Source organism: Antedon mediterranea, chromosome 9 (genome assembly GCF_964355755.1).
Source record: "Antedon mediterranea chromosome 9, ecAntMedi1.1, whole genome shotgun sequence".
Taxonomy (NCBI): Eukaryota; Metazoa; Echinodermata; class Crinoidea; order Comatulida; family Antedonidae; genus Antedon; species Antedon mediterranea.
In genome coordinates, this window is record NC_092678.1 from 25,062,066 (window position 1) to 25,084,571 (window position 22,506).

The 22,506-nt window shown below is 35.1% G+C and overlaps 1 protein-coding gene across 6 annotated transcripts in view; it reads right to left on the minus strand.

Moving 5' to 3' along the window:
• The window catches only part of LOC140059391 (uncharacterized), a 54,200-nt gene that overhangs the window by 18,526 nt on the left and 13,168 nt on the right, over nucleotides 1-22,506 (minus strand). For 2 of the 6 annotated variants that reach the window (XM_072105281.1, XM_072105276.1), the window contains exons 18-75: nucleotides 22,148-22,503; nucleotides 21,824-22,031; nucleotides 21,478-21,543; nucleotides 20,702-20,794; nucleotides 20,199-20,551; nucleotides 19,795-20,005; nucleotides 19,293-19,648; nucleotides 18,933-19,143; nucleotides 18,484-18,839; nucleotides 18,171-18,378; nucleotides 17,960-18,028; nucleotides 17,641-17,736; nucleotides 17,317-17,346; nucleotides 17,028-17,117; nucleotides 16,003-16,071; nucleotides 15,811-15,903; nucleotides 15,625-15,684; nucleotides 15,395-15,487; nucleotides 14,977-15,063; nucleotides 14,703-14,795; nucleotides 14,482-14,592; nucleotides 14,289-14,384; nucleotides 13,852-13,932; nucleotides 13,636-13,714; nucleotides 13,244-13,339; nucleotides 12,872-12,942; nucleotides 12,255-12,368; nucleotides 12,053-12,154; nucleotides 11,850-11,954; nucleotides 11,655-11,753; nucleotides 11,473-11,571; nucleotides 11,276-11,374; nucleotides 11,073-11,171; nucleotides 10,874-10,972; nucleotides 10,680-10,778; nucleotides 10,484-10,582; nucleotides 10,288-10,386; nucleotides 10,091-10,189; nucleotides 9,904-10,002; nucleotides 9,683-9,781; nucleotides 9,484-9,585; nucleotides 9,153-9,260; nucleotides 8,291-8,387; nucleotides 7,378-7,550; nucleotides 6,639-6,929; nucleotides 6,385-6,493; nucleotides 5,955-6,136; nucleotides 5,521-5,667; nucleotides 5,165-5,293; nucleotides 4,892-5,025; nucleotides 4,331-4,475; nucleotides 3,678-3,965; nucleotides 2,882-3,246; nucleotides 2,053-2,263; nucleotides 1,315-1,422; nucleotides 1,093-1,194; nucleotides 511-624; nucleotides 159-275 (exon numbers count right to left, since the gene is read on the minus strand). In XM_072105281.1, coding sequence (XP_071961382.1) covers nucleotides 159-275; nucleotides 511-624; nucleotides 1,093-1,194; nucleotides 1,315-1,422; nucleotides 2,053-2,263; nucleotides 2,882-3,246; nucleotides 3,678-3,965; nucleotides 4,331-4,475; nucleotides 4,892-5,025; nucleotides 5,165-5,293; nucleotides 5,521-5,667; nucleotides 5,955-6,136; nucleotides 6,385-6,493; nucleotides 6,639-6,929; nucleotides 7,378-7,550; nucleotides 8,291-8,387; nucleotides 9,153-9,260; nucleotides 9,484-9,585; nucleotides 9,683-9,781; nucleotides 9,904-10,002; nucleotides 10,091-10,189; nucleotides 10,288-10,386; nucleotides 10,484-10,582; nucleotides 10,680-10,778; nucleotides 10,874-10,972; nucleotides 11,073-11,171; nucleotides 11,276-11,374; nucleotides 11,473-11,571; nucleotides 11,655-11,753; nucleotides 11,850-11,954; nucleotides 12,053-12,154; nucleotides 12,255-12,368; nucleotides 12,872-12,942; nucleotides 13,244-13,339; nucleotides 13,636-13,714; nucleotides 13,852-13,932; nucleotides 14,289-14,384; nucleotides 14,482-14,592; nucleotides 14,703-14,795; nucleotides 14,977-15,063; nucleotides 15,395-15,487; nucleotides 15,625-15,684; nucleotides 15,811-15,903; nucleotides 16,003-16,071; nucleotides 17,028-17,117; nucleotides 17,317-17,346; nucleotides 17,641-17,736; nucleotides 17,960-18,028; nucleotides 18,171-18,378; nucleotides 18,484-18,839; nucleotides 18,933-19,143; nucleotides 19,293-19,648; nucleotides 19,795-20,005; nucleotides 20,199-20,551; nucleotides 20,702-20,794; nucleotides 21,478-21,543; nucleotides 21,824-22,031; nucleotides 22,148-22,503 — 8,064 coding nt within the window. The remainder of the gene's footprint in view (nucleotides 1-158; nucleotides 276-510; nucleotides 625-1,092; nucleotides 1,195-1,314; nucleotides 1,423-2,052; nucleotides 2,264-2,881; nucleotides 3,247-3,677; nucleotides 3,966-4,330; nucleotides 4,476-4,891; nucleotides 5,026-5,164; nucleotides 5,294-5,520; nucleotides 5,668-5,954; nucleotides 6,137-6,384; nucleotides 6,494-6,638; nucleotides 6,930-7,377; nucleotides 7,551-8,290; nucleotides 8,388-9,152; nucleotides 9,261-9,483; nucleotides 9,586-9,682; nucleotides 9,782-9,903; nucleotides 10,003-10,090; nucleotides 10,190-10,287; nucleotides 10,387-10,483; nucleotides 10,583-10,679; nucleotides 10,779-10,873; nucleotides 10,973-11,072; nucleotides 11,172-11,275; nucleotides 11,375-11,472; nucleotides 11,572-11,654; nucleotides 11,754-11,849; nucleotides 11,955-12,052; nucleotides 12,155-12,254; nucleotides 12,369-12,871; nucleotides 12,943-13,243; nucleotides 13,340-13,635; nucleotides 13,715-13,851; nucleotides 13,933-14,288; nucleotides 14,385-14,481; nucleotides 14,593-14,702; nucleotides 14,796-14,976; nucleotides 15,064-15,394; nucleotides 15,488-15,624; nucleotides 15,685-15,810; nucleotides 15,904-16,002; nucleotides 16,072-17,027; nucleotides 17,118-17,316; nucleotides 17,347-17,640; nucleotides 17,737-17,959; nucleotides 18,029-18,170; nucleotides 18,379-18,483; nucleotides 18,840-18,932; nucleotides 19,144-19,292; nucleotides 19,649-19,794; nucleotides 20,006-20,198; nucleotides 20,552-20,701; nucleotides 20,795-21,477; nucleotides 21,544-21,823; nucleotides 22,032-22,147; nucleotides 22,504-22,506) is intronic. The other 4 variants (XM_072105277.1, XM_072105282.1, XM_072105283.1 and 1 more) reach the window with 4 other exon arrangements.

Here is a 22,506-nt window from a genome sequence, read left to right on the forward strand (position 1 = left end):
CCGGCCCATCCCCATATCGACATTTTTAACTCCAATTTTCATCTGTTTCTTTGTGTTTCTGAGTTGTTGTAATTGTGTATGATCCTGTTAACCAAGCTGTAAGTGGCGGATTTGTTTCTGCTGTTATTATTAAATGTAATGTCATTTCTAATCATTACCTGTAACATTCACTAGATAATTACATTCGCATGTATTGCATCCGTTCTGGTCCTTTAGATAACCATCACTACAATACAACGACGAGCATTCCGCAGGCAACGATAGACACTCCGGACCTGTAAGAAAAACACTCATCATTGTTTTTATGTAAACTGATGCTGATTGGACGTATTTAATAGCAAGTTCGTTAGATCTCTTTAATTTATTGGTTAAACGCTTTTTGTTTTCATTATATATGTACAGTATAATCAAATGTACCTAGTTGCAACAATAAATACTGTTGATTCGCCCACCAAATAAATTTGTTCAGTATAAACATTTTGAAAAAAAAAAGGCCAAAATTGCTGGTACCTTCTTGTTGACGACAAGTACAAGTTTCACAGCCATTGCCATCAATGACGCCTCCGAATTCACAGTGTTCAATACATGCATACACAGCACACGCAACAGGTGCATAGCTTGGAGCTAAGACAGAAATATTGTTAGAAGCTCACAGTTAGTAGCCATGCTAATGTAACCTGTTCTATAATACATTCTAATACATATTTAAATTAGAGAAAACATACCAAACGTTTATATATCAACACTTTTTGTAGGATGCAGGCTTTATCGTAAATGGATTGTAAAACAATACATGTTGCACATAGCAATAAACAAAATTAAAGACAGACTTATTAATTATTAAATTAATTATTAATTTAAGCAGCGATATTTAAGCAAAATGGAAAACGAATGTAAAGCTCTGTCATATCATTACAATATGTGGGTATATCACTACCATATTTGGGCACATCACACCTTTTTTTTCAAACTAGTTTGATAGTGTAGATAGAGCTTTATAATAATATTATGAGACATTAAATTTTAAATGAAACTTCTTTCTGGACATTAGCTTTATTGATAAATTGATTTATACATAATATACGGTGGTACCTTGTTGTTCAACACATTCACAAGTTTGACAGCCATTTTCATCAACCTTTCTACGTCCAGGACAAAGTCCAACGCACGTCACTGTCACACACGCAACATGTCCTACATAAATTATTATGATTAGTCTTGTTATAAATGTTAGCAGTTAAAACCAGATATTTTAAGGTTCAATTTCTAAAGATCTACTGCTACTATCGGAATATGTTAATGTTTATAACATACCTTCTGTTGGAGGTACTGTTGGAGTGGCACACTGGCATGTTTCACAGCCATCAGAATCAAGTACATATCCATTTACACAGTTGAAATCACACTGTACTGGTTGACAGTCTGAGGGAATAATGCAAATCAAACTCCAATTTTATAAAAAATGATATAACTTTATGTATATTAAATCTGTAACTGTAGTAAAAACAAGCACGAATGTGCGATATTTGGGGTACAGCAAAAGAAGATGTAATAACGTCATAAGACAGGATGAAGTCACATAACATCAAAATCAGCTATACGGCTATACGGTACCATCTTCGGAGACGTGATATGGCTGCATCCTGTTTTAAAAATCCGGCTCTATAGCTTTGAGGACATGTTCCTGTAGTATATTCATGCCAAATCCCAGCTCAATACTACAACGAATAAGGGAGGAGTAGTACTTTATAAATCGCACTTTTTACTCAATAGTGTCCAGATGGAGGAAATGGAAGAGGAGAAGATGAGAGAGTCCTAGACTTGGGTACCCCGAGTAAAAAGTTGAAATAATCCCTTATAAGTCTACTATCGCCTTTAAATCTGCCTTGAAAACTCATCTTTTTCTTTCAGATTGAGCTCTCTCATACACCGCGCATTTGATCACTTACTGCTGGAATTGACGCGTAAACAAATTCATACTATTATTATTATTATTATTTGTTTTACGTTTCAATCATTATTAATAAATAATTTGAATATTGCAAACATTACCTGATATGAACGGTCTTGCTACCGGACCACTGCCATATGAATTAGTAGTGCGAATTTTAGCAAAGTACCGGTATGATGTATTAATATCGTTAAGTACATATGATGTGGAAGACATGGTCAGCAACACATCCCATGATTCAGTTGTGTCACGCGATGCAATCTGAAGAATGTACTGAGCATCTGAGCTTCCCCAGTAGATTGGATCCACAGCCTAATGACAAATACAAAATAAATCAATCAATCAAAATTATGTAATACAAGTCTACAATAACCTAATTTATAGGAGTATTGATGCAATAGTAGCACTGCTCTAAACCTCTGTCTACACTATCAAACAAAAAATGTGATGTGCCCATATATGGACATGATGATGTCATATCACTACCATATGTTAGATTGGATCCACAGCCTAACAAAAACAAAAAGAAGCAAAATACTGTAATATAAGTCTACAATAACATACTTCTGAATAATTACAAATGAAATTGATAATAATAATAATCTTTTTTTGGAAACGCAACCTTTATATCGATGGCACACGTGCCAAACCGTGCATCCAAGAAAAACAAAACAAAACTTAAAAACGACGATAAGTATACAAAAGTAATCAAAATAATTCAAAGAACTAATTATGTACAGATTAAAAACAACAACACAAAAAATGACTTATGTCATCAATCAATAAAGATCATTGTTTTTCCATAGTGTTTTACATAATAATTTACAAAATTTGTCTATTTTTTAAATTATAATTGTTTAAGTATCATTTCTAATTTCTCTTTCAGCAATTGACATAAATAATAGTAGAGTTCTTGCACCAAATACTTACACTCCATACAATCACTAGTGTGCTGCCAGAGATCCTAGCTTCGACATTTTCAGGATTGCGGCTTGGAAGACCTGGCGCCGTTTCGATTTGATTAGAGGGCAGACTAGGAGCGGATCGACCGACATCGTTTTCTGCCAACAATCTGAACGTGTACTGATTGCCTGGTAGCAGGCTCAGAACTGTGCTACTGTATGGACCTGCCACTTCTTCCAGTATTCGCCAACCATACTCCTCATGTTGCGACATGTACTGGACAATGTATCGTAGGATGGGAGAGTTTCCATCAGAAGAAGATGACCAGGCAAGGGTCACCACCAGATCCTCCTGTTTCTCCACCTTGACAGCAGTTGGAGGGAGTGGTACATCTGGAGTAGAATTTGAATGAATTTAACATCAAATATACTTTTACTTTTTGAGCACAGACTTACTGAAGGACAACTTACTGTTGAGTTGAGTGTCCTTTTATTATCACAGTTTAAATAGAATACAGATATTATACTATCTTATTTTTTATACTATTTATAGGCATCCAATTCTTAATACTCTATCTATTTCCGAAGCATCATAGGAATATTTGGTAATACAACATCACATGTGTCACATGTATCTAGTAGTAACCTAACCCTTAACTAACTTCACATGATACAGGCACCACATGTGATATAAATGAGATGTTGTATTACCAAATATTCTTTTGATAATTTGGAAATAGATAGTATGTGAAGATACAGCACTGGGAATTGGGTGTTATAGATATACAGTTTGGCTATATATTGTAAAATAAATTATCTTATACCTTTCACATACAGATTGACCGTGACCCTCTCCTGAACACGATCTGTACGTGCCAAGCAGGAATAAGGTCCTTCATCTTCCAGTCGTGCTGACAAGACAGTCAGAGTGTTATCGTCATCTACAACAAAATTCTCAACATTTTCTCCAATGTTCTGTCCATCGGGTCCTTGCCATATAATGTCTCTAACCTCGGTAGTTGAAAAGCGAATTTGGCACATGAAGCTTGTTGATTGGCCGACAACGAGGGTTCGAGATGAAGGAAGTACGACCATTTGAATCTTGTCAGAGACTGCAATAAATTAAAAAAAGAAAAGTAGATTAAACATGTATTCGACATGTGTCTAAAGTTTATGTGACAAAAAAATGTGTAATTTGACATCATCATGTCCATATGGGCACATCACAATATCTTGTCAATTTAAGTTTTTTTACATATATATATTTAGGAAAATTTCCAAGGATAACCATAAGCGAATTCATTTACTATCCTTCTTAAAGATGGCAATCCTGTTCACAAGACAAACATATACAAAAGATGTTCTACATAAACAAAGTCTTATTACAAGTAACTTTAAGTCTATATAGAGATATATACCCTTTAAACCGTAAGTGTACCCCAAATTTATTGTGCATTGAAATATACAAGTAATTTACCTTCTACTATGACATTGAAGTCAATTTGAACTTCAGATTCTCCATTACCAACAACACAGGTGTACACTCCACCCTCATACACTTCAATATGGCGAATTACCAGATAGCCACCTTCTACAAATTCAAATTTGTAACCAGCGACAATCTAACAGAGAGAAGAATTGTTATTTTAAATTGTTTAATCTTGTTTTTTTTTAATCCTTGTGCTTTTATTGAAGTTAGTTACTTACTTATTAGTTTCAAACCTGTATTTGAAATTATATTAGGATTTTTAATAATGTACATGTTGCAAAGAGTATTGATGTAATAGTAGCACCAAAGGTTGCCAGAAAAAGATGTTGTTTGATTTGCTCATCAATTAAAAAATTAAAAGATGCCGTTTGCTGTCCCAACAAGATGGTAATATCATGATCCATTATTAAATTAAAATCTCTAGAAATTAGGCAAGGCCATTACAAAATCAAGAGAAAACTCTTAGTATGCTATGAAGTGCTGAATAGGTTCTACGACGGAGGATCCCATGTGTATATATGTAATGTAAAAGTAATGTTTGTTGCATACCTCATCTCCATTTGCTGTCCTCCAAGTAGTTGTGGGAGCAGGAGCACCGTATCCCTCACATCGTAATGCCACATGGCTGCCTTCTGCCACTCTCCATTCCACGTTTGAAGTTTCAAGTATTCGTGGAGAAAACTCTAAAATATTTAATAATACAAAAATTCAATTTCGTTTGTGAAACCATTCTCTTGTCAAAGCTGTGATGAGGATTAGATCAGGATTAACTGATTAATCTTGAGTTGGTGGGTTTAAGTATTCACTTAAGTATGTTCTTACCTACAACATTGATGGCAACATTGGTAATGATAGTACCAAAGACGTTTGATGCCCTGCATGTGTACACTCCACGGTTTTCTACATTGGCGGAAACTATTTGTAGTCTATTGTCCCGGAAACGCACATTGTCTGAAAATTGTAAGAAAGTAAAGATGTGAAAACTTTACAAATACAGTGAAGAATATTTCCACAATCACGATACAAGGTGTTTAGAACGATATGCCTGTGCTCCCCTCATTAGTATTATCGAAGCCACAATTTAATACCTACAACCAGGTTTCCCGACAACATTGATGCTATCCATAAACTGTACCTATATTTAATGTTATTATCAAAGCCTGTAACTTTATACGTACATGGTAAATAAGAGATAGATAATTGCTGGCCATTGAAAAACCAGTCGTATGAAACATCTGGAACAGCCTCAGCCTCACAGGTCAGTGTAATGTCATCTCCAACAGAAAGAACAACATCTTGCATCTCAGTCAGCCAAGACGGTTTATCTGAAAACATTCAATTAGGATTTCTCGTTATGATATACACTCATTTGAAATACTTTTCTGCAAAATTAATTCTATCTTTGTATTGAATTTTTGTCAAATCCAAAACTGGCAACACAAGCGATACATACATACCTCAAAACATTAAATATTAGAAAATCAGAATTTTATTGTTTTAATATACACTCATTTGAGATACTTTTTTTTTTTAATTTATTCTATCGTTATTTGCATTGGACTTTTATCAAGTCCAAAACTGACAACAATAAAAAGCGATATTTTTGTCATACCTCCAACGATGACGTCAACAAATCCTTCAAACTGATCCCCAACACCATTCTGAGATGTGCATCTGTATCTGCCAGAGTCTTCATACGCTGCGTTGAACACGGTCATTTTCAATCCTCCATTCGTGAACACAGCTTCTGGTATGGCGCCACCAATCTTGTCCCAAGTCGTTGTAGGAGTTGGGCTTAAAGGATAATGGAAAATATTAAAACCAGATATTTTATAAATAAATGATGTATTAGGTTATTGTATTAATGTACTTTGTATAAAGTACAACATGATGTCATAGTAGGGCAAACATCTGACAGGTATTAATTGTAAATGTATTTGTGGAAGTGCATCTGGACTAGCGTAAGCTATTTTGTCATACCTGTGTCACTCTGTTTTGTAGTGAATAAATAAATGACTGAACACAATGCATTTTAAACTTACAATGCCTGAGGGCTGCACCACAAACTAAACGTGTCACCAGAGGCTGCATAGACAGTGTCCTGAAGAGCAGTTGCAAGCTGTACTTGTCTAGGTGCTGTAGGCTCATCATCTGAAAAAGAATTTGAGATTTTCATTCTTATTCTTATTTCTTATTCTTTATTGCCAATCATAAAAACAACAACAACAATTAAACAAACAACTACAAAGTGGTAGGAAACACAAAAGGAAACATGTTACTCAACACTGAAACACACCTGATAAAATGAGGCGATGAACTCGTGAGTAGAGAGCCTTGAAGATGACATCATTGAAGATAGAACATACGTAAACATCAACATCTTCCTCTTTCATGTTGGAAATCACAAGATTATTTTCATTATCTTGGTAGACACGACTGTCGTACACCAATGGGTTATTATAGCGCCCTCTGCTCCAGAATACGCGAGGAGGTGGGTATGAATTCGGCGAGTCACAGTGAAGCTTGGTGAAATTGTTCAACGTGACCTCATGTGTCAAAATTGGTTGAAACGGTACACTATCCATATCTGTAGGAAAAATGTGTTTAAAAATTTAAAAAAAAATCCAACAACCTTGAGTAAATCACATAAACAAACAGCGAAACGTTGACCTAACAAATTCTGATTAAATTGAAGAATGATAGGCCCCTCCGACAATCCCGAACTTGAAGGTTCTAATATAGATGGCGCTCTACCAACTACAAGGTTTCACAATAACGTTTCCAAGTTACATGGACTCACTCGTGATTCTAAAGCATAAGATAATAATGGATGAATAAAAGAAATCGGATACCAACTACAGTATGTGGTCGCTAGCGCCTTGAGCACTTTCAGTGGATATGTGCGCTATATATATAAATTATTATTATTATTATTATTAAACTGTGTCAATGAACCAGCGAAAGCTCAAGTAAAGTTTATGATTTATATCAGATCATCAGAAATAAAATTGATCAATAGAAGGATATACACTTACATGGAACACGAAGTTCTAATGGAGCTGACTCGGCCGTGCCTGCATTATTGCTTGCTACACATCGGTACATCCCATTATCATGGGCATTGCGTTCCTCGATGCGTAGTGTGTTTCCATCAAGAGTAACGCCATCAGCTGACGTAATAGTCACTCCATCCTTCCTCCAACTTATACTATTGAAATATAAGGGTTATAATACACTGTTACTTCTCTGTCTGGTTAGTGGATTATGATCAATAGTGGTTTTGTTGATGAGAAAAGCTGATTCATTATTACTTTATTTAAACAACATAAATTGCTTTCAAACCTTCATCTTATACTAAAAGTAAAGGTAAAGTCAAAACCTAAGCTAATGCTAACGGCCATGGTGCCCATCTCCATTTCTTTAGCGTTTGGGCCAGACTCCACTATGTGTGTATGTTTGTGGGGGGTACGCCACTCCTCCCGCACAAACGAGTCTGATTTACCTTCCCAGTACTTTTTACATACCGGTACCCATTTCTATCACCTGGGTGGGGAGGAACAATGTGGATAAAGAATCTTGCTCAAGGACTCAACACTGCAGTGACCGAGCCGGGGCTTGAACCGACAACCTCTTGATTGCAAGTCCAATGCTCTAACCACTGCGCCACAGTGCTCCACATCTTATACTATTGAAGTATAAAGCTCTGTCTACACTATCAAACTGTATGTGATGTACACATATATGGACATGATGATGTCATATCACTATCATATTTGGGCATATCACTACCATATTTGGGCACATTACACTTTTTTTGTCAAACTAGTTTTATAATATGCTGTCACTTCTCTGCTAGGTTAGTGGATTATGATCAACATTGGGGGTTTTTCAATAAAGAAATGAAGAGTTGATGAAAAAAGCATGACTTTTTAAAAATTGCTTTCAAACCTTGGTTCATCAGCCCCTTCTGCTTCACAACGAAGTTCCAGTTCTTTTCCTACTGATCTTGTTCTTGAGACCTTTGAAATACGTGGTGGAATTGGCACTTAAAGAAAAAAACAAATCAACCATAAATTAAGCAGTTCTTAAAAGTTGAACATTTTTTTCCAATATTCAACTGGATAATTATTTCTCATTTCACTTCTCGGACACATTTGTTTACATTGTTAGCGTTGGCATAATAGGGCGTGTGGCGCAGTGTGTTGGACGTTGGACTACCGATCGTCAGACCTAGGTTCGAATCCAACTCTCACCGCATTGCTTGTATCCGTAGGCAAGATACTTTACTTACGTTGCCTCTCTCCACCCAGGTGTATAAATGGGTACCCAGTTAGATCTAGATCTAGGTTACCGGCTGCATTATGGGAGTATGTTTCCATACGTGTTTGATCCCAAAAAATACTGGGGTAATAATGCTTGTAAAGCGCCTTTGAGCATGATTACTCATGAAAAGGGCCCTATATAAATGTGGTATTATTATTATATTATTATTATTAAACTTTCAAGAGCGTAGAGTAAAAAATCAGTGGGGTCAAAGGTCTTTTTACGTTGAAGCCCCTAATGTATGGAACAGTTTACCATCAACAGTTGCTCCTGAACAGTTTCAAAACCAACATGAAGACGTCGCTATTTGCTGATGTACTCTCCAATTTTAATGCACAAATGTGCTCCACATGGGTTGGGGACACCAGTGCTATATAAGTTTTCATTTATTATAATTAATTTCTCTAGTAATTGGTGTAAACTGGTTATTAAAGATTTACATGAAGTTCTACAAAATAAAAGTTTTTTGATGTTTATATCATTTTACCTTCTTCTACATAGTTACATCGGCAAGTACTGCAACCACTTGCGTCTAAAATATACCCTATTGGTCCACAATCAATTTTACACGTCCGTGTCTCACAAACAGGTACCCCTATAAAATTGAAAAATCAATGCATTATGACTGTGTTTACCTGGACACAGGTATGCATGTCAGTTTTATATTGAAAATAATGAAAATAATGAGTTGGATAGAAATTGGAGCAAGAAGAGCAAATTAAATATTTAATTTTATAATAATTTATTAAAAGAGCTTTTCAACTATACAAAGAGAAAAGAGACATACAATTAGATATAAAAAATAAATCTAAACTTACGGAATGGATTAAAGCATTCACAAATGTCGCAACCTGTCTCTGAATCTTCGACGAAGCCAAATCCGCAAGAAAGATCACAATTGATTGGAGGACAAGTTGGTGCTAAAAAAAAAGAAGCAATCAAGATTTAGTAATGCAGCAAGTCAAAATGTTCTCAATGGATTGCATAATTGACCAATCAAATGAATGCGTTACTAACCTGGTGGGAGGTTGCATGAACATATTTCGCACCCATTTGAATCCACTTGGTTGCCATGCTCACAGAAGATTGTACACACAAATGGTGGACATGCTGGCTCTAAAAAATAGACATTGTGATCAACTTTTTATTTTTTGAAACAAAATCATATTTTGTTTCAAATAACATACAATTATTGCTACCAACAGAATGTTTGTTGACTAAATTTATTTTTTTCTTACCTGGAGGAGCATTGCAAGCACAAACTTCACACCCATTTTCATCAACCTGGTTGCCATGCTTGCAGAATATTAAACAGAGAAATGGTGGACAAGTTGGTTCTAAAAAAATAACACAATGTAAGACAAATAGTATCAAATAGAATAAAACTCATATAAAAAAGTAAATAATTTGTTTAAAATATTTTACCTGGTGGTGGGTTACATTCACAAATTTCACACCCATTCTCATCAACCTGGTTGCCATGCTCACAGTACATAAAACACACAAATGGTGGACATGTTGGTTCTGAAAAATAAATATTTAAAACAAATATTATATAACAGAATTTGAGAAATGCAGAATAAAAGGTTTAAAAAAAAAATAATTTGTTTCAAATATTTTACCTGGTGGTGGGTTACATTCACAAATTTCACACCCATTCTCATCAACCTGGTTGCCATGCTCACAGTAGATAAAACACACAAATGGCGGACATGTTGGTTCTAAAAATAAATATTTAAAACAAATAGTGTCAAATAGAATTTGAGAAATGCAGAATAAAATGTTTAAAAAAAAAATAATTTGTTTAAAATATTTTACCTGGTGGTGGGTTACATTCACAAATTTCACACCCATTCTCATCAACCTGGTTGCCATGCTCACAGTAGATAAAACACACAAATGGCGGACATGTTGGTTCTAAAAATAAATATTTAAAACAAATAGTGTCAAATAGAATTTCAGAAATGCAGAATAAAATGTTTAAAAAAAAAATAATTTGTTTAAAATATTTTACCTGGTGGTGGGTTACATTCACAAATTTCACACCCATTCTCATCAACCTGGTTGCCATGCTCACAGTAGATAAAACACACAAATGGCGGACATGTTGGTTCTAAAAATAAATATTTAAAACAAATAGTATCAAATAGAATTTGAGACATGCAGAATAAAATGGTTAAAAGAAGTAAATAATTTCAAATATTTTACCTGGTGGTGGGTTACATTCACAAATTTCACACCCATTCTCATCAACTTGGTTGCCATGCTCACAGTAGATAAAACACACAAATGGTGGACATGTTGGTTCTAAAAAAATAAAAATTGAAAACAAATAGTATATAACAGAATTTGAGAAATGCAGAATAAAATGTTTAAAAAAGTAAATAATTTGTTTAAAATATTTTACCTGGTGGTGGGTTACATTCACAAATTTCACACCCATTCTCATCAACCTGGTTGCCATGCTCACAGTAGATAAAACACAAAAATGGTGGACATGTTGGTTCTAAAAAATAATTTATTTAAAACAATTTATATAAAATAGAATTTGATTGTATAAAATAGATTTAGTCTGATAAAAAAGTAAATAATTTGTTTAAAATATTTTACCTGGTGGTGGGTTACATTCACAAATTTCACACCCATTCTCATCAACCTGGTTGCCATGCTTACAGTAGATGAAACACACAAATGGTGGACATGTTGGTTCTGAAAAATAAATATTTAAAACAAATAGTATATAACAGAATTTGAGAAATGCAGAATAAAATGTTAAAAAAAAAAATAATTTGTTTAAAATATTTTACCTGGTGGTGGGTTACATTCACAAATTTCACACCCATTCTCATCAACCTGGTTGCCATGCTCACAGTAGATAAAACACACAAATGGTGGACATGTTGGTTCTAAAAATAAATATATTTAAAACAAATAGTATATAACAGAATACAATGGTTAAAAAAAACATAATTTGCTTAAAATATTTTACCTGGTGGTGGGTTACATTCACACATTTCACAACCATTCTCATCAACCTGGTTGCCATGCTCACAGTAGATAAAACACACAAATGGTGGACATGTTGGTTCTGAAAAAAATAACATATTTAAAACAAATAGTATCAAATAGAATTTGAGACATGCAGAATAACATTAAAAACGTACATAACTTCTTAATATTTTACCTGGTGGTGGAGGTTTACATTGACAAGTTTCACATCCATTCTCATCAGCTTCATGGCCATATATACAGTAGATTAAACAGGAAACAGGAAGTAAGCATGTTGGGTCTATGAATACAAAGATGCAATTTAGTATTTCACACAAAATAATTGTGAGATTTAAAGTTCCGTATCACAATAAACCAACACAATTTAAACAATTTTACCTGGTGGTGGGTTACAGTCACAAATTTCGCACCCATTTTCATCAACTTGGTTACCATGCTCACATAAGTTAGAACATATAATTGGTGAACATGTTGATGGAACTGAAAGATATAATATAGCAGGATTATGATTGGCTAACCTACACTGAAATATTCAACTGATGTCAAAGGTTATCAGATGAGATAACAATAAGGTTTTTACCTTCTGGTTGTTTTTTACATTTACATGTGAAACAATCACCATCATCAAAATCATAACCAAATTCACACGTTCTTTTAAATTTACAGATGGCAGTAAAACCAGAACATGGAGCAGCTGCGAAACAAAAATAAAAAATTGGTTTGAATCCATCTACTTTTTTTTATATCATATTTTGCAAAAAAGTCAAGTATTCAGTAAATTACAATGTGTGAGTGTGCAATATTTGCATCTATAAAACAATTTCAAACTATTTTCACTTATTTATTTATAAATTGTGACCTTCCCAACAGGTAACAGGCCTGTGAAATGAACTAAGCCTAAAGCTCTATCTACAATATCAAACTTTATGTGACAAAAAATGTGATGTGCCCATATATGGACATGATGATGTCATATCACTACTATATTTGGTCATATCACTACCATATTTGGGCACATCACATTTTTGTCCAAATAGTTTGATAGTGTAGACAGGGCTTTAGAGTTCCTTATCATTCCTTATGTAAGCTTGAATGTCAAAACTAAAGGTGAAGCGTGTGGTCTGGTACGATGTTACAAAACATAAAAGTGAATTTTACTTTATCTTTTGTGTGACTCAATAATGTCAATAAAGTTACCTTTACACGAAGGTGGTGTTCCCGACGCAGGGCCAAGCGGTTCGCCTGTTACTGTGTCGACACAGATACAGCTGCAAAAAATATACAGAACATTACAATATGCTCATTGATCGATGTATATTAAATAGAAGATTTTTTGAATGACTAATCAATGCTTTAATAGATAACTTATACAGTTGGACGACTTGGGCCATTCCATTCACTGTCAAGGGGTGTTGTAGTAATAGCAACATATATGTAGATACAGCTTATACAGTTCACTGAGGCCATTCCATTCACTGTCAATGTTTCAAGTTTCCATGGTTGTTCTAGTAATAGCAACATAATATGTAGATACCAGCTAAACACTCTGGTAGTTACTTAGTTACTTACTTTCCGAGTGGAGGACACTGCATTGGTTCATAATCGCCGTTCTCGTCACAAGTGGGAGAGAATCCACCATCAGAATTATCACGTGCAATTATACATCTAAAATCAGTAATTTAAATATGGTTATAGAGTCACTCTCCCAATAACGGACTTTCTCAAAAATGGGAACTCTCCCAATACCAGACTTTCCTTGAAGTCCAAACAGTCCCAAATTCATTTTTACCATTAAAAATACATTCCAAATACCAGAAGGAGAGTTGACTGTACATATATAAAAAACTAATAAACAACAATTTATATAAAAAAAATTGTTGTGCTAAATATGGCATCTAAACATGCTGATGGAATAAGTATAATACTGATACATCACAAACAAAATTAAATTATTTTCCAACCGTTTTCCTGCACTTGGTGTAATATCAACAACTTCTGTAACTTCAACCACTTTTTGGGTTGCAACAACTGCAATATCTACTGAAAAAAGTGGTTAAATCAAATCAAATCAAATCAAATCTTTATTCAGAATCTTTTAACAGTTAACATCGCTTTAATGTCCGGCTGATTTTGTGTTGTAAAAAATAATATCAAACAGTGGGAGGTGGTGTGATTACCTTCTTCAGTGACTGGTTCAACTTCTTTTTCAATCGTTGCTGTTACTTCATCTGCTTCTTGAGTTGGAACGACCGCAGTATCTACCAAAAAAGAGCGTCAAAAAGTTATCAACTTCTGTGATTGTATGAATACTGGATTATTAGTTTTACAGTACTATATTATGTGTTACTAATTTCCCACTTCTATCAATAAAACATTTAACACTCTACGACCTAGGAATATTGTGTCACTGGTCATTGCCTGAACTCCGCCAAAACTGTTAAGTTAAGAAATGTCCTAGCATGCATACAATTATTTTACTTGGATGGAATATATGGATGGATGGAATATGTGGATGGAATAGGTGGATGTAATAGACGGATGGTGTACATATGCGCAAGAGTTTCTGAATTTAGTATGTTATAATAATGAGGAATGATGATAACAATATGATTACCTGGTAGGCATTCACAAGTAAAACAGCCTCTGTCATCTTTAGCATATCCAGCTGGGCACGAACCATAACATACTCTGATACCACAATCCTCAGGTTCTAACATAAAAAAAAGAAATCGGAGCAAATACATTAAAAAATCATTTTTTACAATTACAAAAAACAGCACACGTTTGGTTATTTCTGTAATGGTTACCTTCTACAGTGACCGATTCATAACTCTCAATAGCTTCAGTTACGATTTCAAGTTCAGCTCCTGAAGATGAAACTCCTTTAGCCCCTGGGGTTGGAACAACTTCATCATCCTCTACAAATAAACAGCCAGATATTGATCAAATTAAAAATTAATGTGATTCAGGGAGTAGCTCTTGGGGTGCACACTCCCCGCTTTTGAAAGATAATGATTTTTAAACATACCTGGCAGACAATCACAAGTAAAGCAACCATTTTCCATTTTGACATAACCAGCTTCACAGTAAATGTAGCAAAATATGTTGCCACAAACACTTTCTATAAAAATTTTAAAAGATAAAATATTGAACAATATTTTACTTCAAAGCCTGCAAGTTTGAATATATATGCAACGTTTGAATGTATATGCAACATTAGAAATAAATGTCAAATAATGAATCAGGAACATTTGCATTGTAATTTTTCGAAATGTCTACTACAGTTTTAGATGTGTGCCTACCTGTTGCAGTGACGGGTTCAAATCCACCTTCGGTTACAAATTCAACTTCTGCTTGTTTCGTTGGTGTCACTCCGATTTCCTCGGGCACTACATATTTTTGTGTGTAAAGTAAAAATAAAAAGAAAATCATACATTTTGTGCCTAACAAATGCAATGATAATTGTTACAATGATGATGGTAGATAGTTAGGACGGTTAGGATGGAATAGATGGATGGAATAGTTGGATGAAATGGATGGATAGATTGGATGGAATGGGTGGATGGAATAGTTGGATGAGATGGATGGATAGATTGGATGGAATGGGTGGATGGAATAGTTGGATGAAATGGATGGATGGATTGGATGGAATGGGTGGATGGAATAGTATAGTGGTTGACATCGGGTCATAAATGGAACATATATGATTTTTAAACATACCTGGCAGACAATCACAAGTAGGGCAACCATTTTCCATTTTGACATAACCAGCTTTACAGTAAACAAAGCAAAATATGTTGCCACAAATACTTTCTATATAATAAAGATAGTAATAGATTAGTTTATTTTATTGAACAATAATTTTACTTACTTCACCCAAACAAGTTTTGAGAATTTTAAAGTAAACATGTAATTTATTTATGGTCAAGATCATACTAAATGAGACTTACCTTCCACAGTGACTTGATTCGTAGGTTGTGTGACCTCTTCAACTGGTATCTTGGTAGGAGCTGTTCAAATATTAATTGTTGTCTTTATTTAGCATTCTTTTAGTAGTTTTTTTCTAATTCATACAGGAATAACTTTTTAATTTAATGTTGTCTTTTAGAAAAGTAATTGTAAAATTGTAAAAGTACCTGGCAAGCATGTGCATGTGTAACAGCCATGGTCATCTAGGAGGTAACCATCAGTACATATTCCATAACAAATGACAATACCACAATCAGTATCTGAAAGCATTACCATATAAATATATGATCATTACACACTACGAAACATTAAATCAGACTCCATGCACTTTTTGTCAATTATTTGAATCATTACTTTACCTCCATCTACTTCTCCTGCTATTTCGGTTACCATTTCAACTTCAAAATCCGTAACAGTCGCACCATCATCTTTTGAAAGTGAATGAAGAAAAGAATCATTCAATTTAATGTCATTCTCATTCTGCCTTATTACATATTACTATCAAAACTATATATAGCTTTGAAAAGTAGTACTACAGTGTGTAGCAGTACCATAGTTGTGCTGTAGCAGTAAGCAGTGCTATAGTTGTGCTGTAGCAGTAAGCAGTGCTATAGTTGTGCTGTAGCAGTAAGCAGTGCTATAGTTGTGCTGTAGCAGTAAGCAGTGCTATAGTTGTGCTGTAGCAGTAAGCAGTGCTATAGCTGTGCTGTAGCAGTAAGCAGTGCTATAGCTGTGCTGTAGCAGTAAGCAGTGCTATAGTTGTGCTGTAGCAGTAAGCAGTGCTATAGCTGTGCTGTAGCAGTAAGCAGTGCTATAGTTGTGCTGTAGCAGTAAGCAGTGCTATAGTTGTGCTGTAGCAGTAAGCAGTGCTATAGTTGTGCTGTAGCAGTAAGCAGTGCTATAGTTGTGCTGTAGCAGTAAGCAGTGCTATAGTTGTGCTGTAGCAGTAAGCAGTGCTATAGTTGTGCTGTAGCAGTAAGCAGTGCTATAGCTGTGCTGTAGCAGTAAGCAGTGCTATAGCTGTGCTGTAGCAGTAAGCAGTGCTATAGTTGTGCTGTAGCAGTAAGCAGTGCTATAGTTGTGCTGTAGTGTACTACTGTAGCTGTGCTTTAGCAGTATATAGCTGTGTTGTAGCAGCACTGTTGCAATACCGTTGTAACATTGTTGTAACAGTGTTTTAACAGTGTGGTATTGTTATAACAGTGTTATAACAGTGTGGTAACAGTGTTGACATTGTTGTAACAGTGTTTTAACAGTGTGGTATTGTTATAACAGTGTTATAACAGTGTGGTAACAGTGTTGACATTGTTGTAACATTGTTGTAACATTGTTGTAATGGTGTCGTTGGTGCTACACTGCTCAATTAAAAGTTTAATGTGCTTACCAGGCAAACAATCACAAGTTACACAATCATTTTCATCTGTAGCGTAGCCATTTGGACATTCAGCGTAACAAACAATCGAGCCACATTTGCCTATAAAAAACATTTTTATAATAATAATATGCAGATATTTATAACACGCAATTAACCAACATAACAAAAGGTTCTGTGAACAAATAAACAATTTGAAAACATAAAAAAAAACGACTATCAGTATTTTAATCTATCAACTAAATTTGGCATGTGGATTGCTAAGAACAAATGTTGAGTTTTTAACTTAATCTTCACCTACCGTCTTCTGTTACTGGTTCCAAAGTGGCACCTTCAACAACAAAGACAAAAAAAAGATATTGAATAAGTGATAATATACTGTATACACATCATAGAATAGTGATTCAATGCCTGCTACCTGGCTTAATTGGAAGTTTGTGTGCCACAAAAAGAGCAAAGATTTAGAGTAGGTTCTTAAATCTCCAAGAAATAGGAATTTGTCTATACGGTGGCGAGGGTGGTGTGGAATGAGTTGTGGTTTGTAAGGTTCAGCATACATATTGGTGGCAATTGCCACTTCACTCAATCAGCTTAAAGTTTATTTCAAAATGGAGTACTCGGTTACCTGGGAGACAGTTACAGGTATAACAGCCATTATCATCAATTTCATATACACCTGGGCAGAATCCATAACACACACGAATACCACATTCAGATGATTCTAAGTAAGAAAGATTAAATAGATTATGTGAAAACCAGGGTTAAGACATAATAATAATTATTTCGATTATATTTGGTAGGAGCCTGTAGACAAGATTTTTACACGGGGGTTCTTTTTCCACAAAAGAGTAAAAAATCATTATGAGATGTGGTAGAATCCCTCCCCAATCCGTCTTTTGGTTACAGGCTTGATATTGATAGCTTAAGTGATTGTTTATCAATACCTGACACAGTAACTGGTATGCCATCCGATTTTGCTGTTGGCACTACTTCAACTGCAGGAACAACAACAACTAAAATAGAACAACAAAAGAAAAAGATAAATTTAAAACTTGTTTGGTGCGGTATGATTTTTTTGTGAAATCAATTGGTATTATTATTTTGATTAATAACTAAAGGCCATAATACACAATGATAATAAATCAGTAGACTTACGAACTCCATTAGCCGGTGGTGGACCAGATCCCAATGGATTCACGGTTTGAATTGACACAGAAAAATCTTCAGAAGTATCAATGTTGCTAAGAACATATTGTGAAGTTGAGGGCGACAAAGAGTATTTCCAAACTCGATGAGATGATAATGATGTAATGGTTAGGTTGTATTGTGCATCTGAATGTCCTTGGTAAAGTGGGCTAATGGCCTGAAAATGAAAACATAAAATGGAAGGGGTATTAATTCATGCAACATCAGATGATGATTATAAACATCTTTTAAAAATCAAATACACTTTCAAGTTTATACTTACACTCCATGTAATCAAGAGCGAGTCTCCTGTAAAACTGAATTTAATGTTTTTAGGATTTTGACCCGGAGCTCCTGGGGCTGTGCTGACGGTGTTTGATACTGGACTTGGCTCGGATCGACCGTTATCATTCTCAGCAAATATACGGAATGAGTAATCAAGACCAGATAGGACATAGATTAACGTGCTATTTGAACTGCCAGGTGCTTTTGTAATCTGTTGCCATCCTAAGTCGTGATATTGAGTACGATACTCAATGATGTAGCGGTATACATATGAAGATGATTGGTCCCACTGTAAGAACACAACATCACTTTCTTGCAGTTTGGCTCGAACATTAGATGGCGACAGAGGAATACCTATATTAACATTGGAAAACATTTAATCAATTTAAACATTAAAGAGATGATTTTTCAGCCATGTTTAAAAAAAAACAATTATGGTAAACTCACCAGATTCAGAGGGTGAGGGAACTGGGCCTGATCCAATGGAATTAAAGGATTGAAGAGTGACCGAATAACTGTCAGATGTGTCAATGCCCTTCAATGTGTAAGATGTAGTTGAATGTGACACATTAAATGTCCAACTTTGGCCAGAGGTCAGTGACACTATTGTAAGAATATATCCAACACCAGAACTGCCAGAGTACAGTGGACTAATAGCCTAGAAAACAATATCAATAAAATGTTAAGTTTAAAAAAAAAGGTAATATTATTATTATTATTTTCTCTATATATCAATAGCAACTAATTTAATAGTAAATAAATAAAACAGTATTATTCTAAAATAATAAACTATTCTATTTTACTCACAGACCAACCAATGTTAAGAGAGTGCTCTGAAAAGCTGATGTCAATTTTCTCAGGATTTCGGCCAGGAACACCAGGAGCTGTGGTGATTACGTTGGAGACCTTACTTGGTTTAGATCTACCGTTTTCATTCTCTGCTATGACACGGAATGTGTATTGCAGCCCTGGCAAAACATCGAAGGCAGTGTTATTAACATCTCCTGAAACCGATGCAATCTGCTGCCATCCTAAGTCGTGATATTGAGTGAGGTATTGTACAATGTAACGATCAACGTCAGAGGTTGACTTCTTCCATTCCACAAAAACGATGTTAGCTTCACGTAGTTCAGCGTTGACGTTAGATGGTGGTTGAGGAGGACCTACAAGAAATAAGCGTATTTGCATTATAAAAAAGAAATAAACGCATTTTAAAAGAACCAATAACTCCTTAATAAAATGGAATGCAAAAGGTTAAATAGGTACAAATATGTGTAACATAAAGAAACGAGTTTCAAGTTAAACCTACTGGATTCCAATGGTGCTGGAACTGGACCGGAACCAATTGAATTGGACGACTGCAAGGTGACAGAGAAACTCTCTGATAGATCGATGCCACTGAGGGTGTAGGAAGAAGCAGAGGAGGTCACGTTAAAGGTCCAAGTTTGTCCAGATGTCAACGACACGATGGAAAGGATATACTGCATATCTGAACCTCCGTAATATAGAGGACTGACAACCTTGAAGACAAAAAATACAATGTTTTAAACGCCAATTTTCTTTTGATGCCACTGATATCTTGTTAGATTTTAAAATCTCATTTAAATGGTTTGTTTCATAATGTTGAAGCTTTAGGAATATAAAAGCCGTCTTTTGGCCTACTTAAGACTTTGTACTAAAATAGAATGTTAAGTTCATCCTTAGAATACTTACATCCCAACTGGTAATTAGAGAATCTTCTGCAAATCTAACATTAACATTTTGAGGATTTTGACCTGGAATTCCAGGAGGTGTGGTGATTACGTTGGAGACTTTACTTGGTTTGGATCGACCAATAGCACTCTCTGCTACGACACGGAAGGTGTATTCAAGTCCTGGCATTACACTGATGATAGTGCTAGTAAAGTTTACCGAAACAGATGCAATCTGCTGCCATCCTAAGTCGTGATATTGAGTGAGGTATTGTACGACGTAACGATCCACGTCAGAGGTTGATTTTTTCCATTGCAGGATCACGACATTATCATTTAGCTCGGCACCGACTTCAGATGGCGGCTCAATAAAAACTATGAAAAAAATAGTTTAACAAATGAAATGAAATATACTGTGTAAGACTACTAAGCATAGTCTAATTCAAGGGTGGGATTTTACTTAAGCATACGGTTATTATGGTCATATACAGTATAGTTTAACATTATATAAGTTTCTCATACTACCTTCAATACAGGTACAGGTTGTACAGTTACTATCATCCTTTGCATAGCCGCCTGGACAATACACATAGCATACAATAGTGGGACAACTGTGCTCTAAACAAAAGTAAAAATAAAATGATTAAATTATAACTGTTACTTTAATCCTATTTAAAACTAATCTTTAAACTATCTTTATATAAAGTATAATGTGCCCAAATATGGCAGATCGATTTACAAAATTAGTTAGGTCGTTTATCTTTAGGCCGGGCACCCCACAAAGAACAGTATTATCGTAGTGATGGCTGATTCGGAAGTCAGACAAAGGTCGGTGTGGACCAAGTATGGAGCCGGAAGAATTACCCAAGCCGTGATGGAAAGCGAGGCTGTCGCTCAAACCGGAAACGAATGAGTGGCCTAGTAGGCTAGTGAACACAACCAGACAACATAATTACAATAAAGTACGAAAATTCGAAAAATAAGGTGTAAGATAAGGTGTGAGATAAATTCCAGTCAAAGTATATTGTGTGTTGACACAAATCCTATCAGTTTAGGAGGATAAAAGGGACTGGTAAAATGTAAAAGTAAAAATTATTTTACTTAGCCAAAATCTGGCGTGGTAATCTGTTGACAGCGTGAGGTGAAGCAGATGAGATGCTCACGCTGTCAAAAGATGATTGCGAGGGCGCCCCGCAATCATGTGATATTATTTTAATTAAAATTAATGGAGGTATTCCTAGCAATGTTGGTAACTTGAGTGAATGATATAATTTAAGAGATTGATATAATGTTCACATTACCTGACACAGTAACGCTATCAGACTTTTTTGTTGGTACCACAACTTCTGTATCGTCGATGATAACTTCTGGAAATCAAAATAAATGTATTTAAAACAGTTAATGCACACAAATTGATTGTTTCCAAATAGTTTGCGGTAAAAAATATGCAGTTCACTGCTGTGTTGACAACAAATGACATCGTAACTTAATTATCCATCTTGTTCTGACCTACTGACACAGGAGCCATAAAACATACATCAACATTTGTATTGGTATTTTGTGACTAGCAATAGAGAAGAGAATGAAACATAATATAAGTATCATTTGTTGTAACATGGAGGGCCATAACAAAATCAGTAGACTTACGAACTCCACTAGCGGGTGGTGGACCAGATCCCAATGGATTCACGGTTTGAATTGACACAGAAAAATCTTCAGAAGTATCAATGTTGCTAAGAACATATTGTGAAGTTGAGGGCGACAAAGAGTATTTCCAAACTCGATGAGACGATAATGATGTAATGGTTAGGTTGTATTGTGCATCTGAATGTCCTTGGTAAAGTGGGCTAATGGCCTGAAAATGAAAACATAAAATGGAAGGGGTATTAATTCATGCAACATCAGATGATGATTATAAACATCTTTTAACTCAGTTTAAATTCTGTAAAAATCAATTAAGTTTATACTTACACTCCATGTAATCAAGAGCGAATCTCTTGTAAAACTGAATTTAATGTTTTTAGGATTTTGATCCGGAGCTCCTGGGGCTGTGCTGACGGTGTTTGATACTGGACTTGGCTCGGATCGACCGTTATCATTCTCAGCAAATATACGGAATGAGTAATCAAGACCTGATAGGACATAGATTAACGTGCTATTTGAACTGCCAGGTGCTTTTGTAATCTGTTGCCATCCTAAGTCGTGATATTGAGTACGATACTCAATGATGTAGCGGTATACATATGAAGATGATTGGTCCCACTGTAAGAACACAACATCACTTTCTTGCAGTTTGGCTCGAACATTAGATGGCGACAGAGGAATACCTA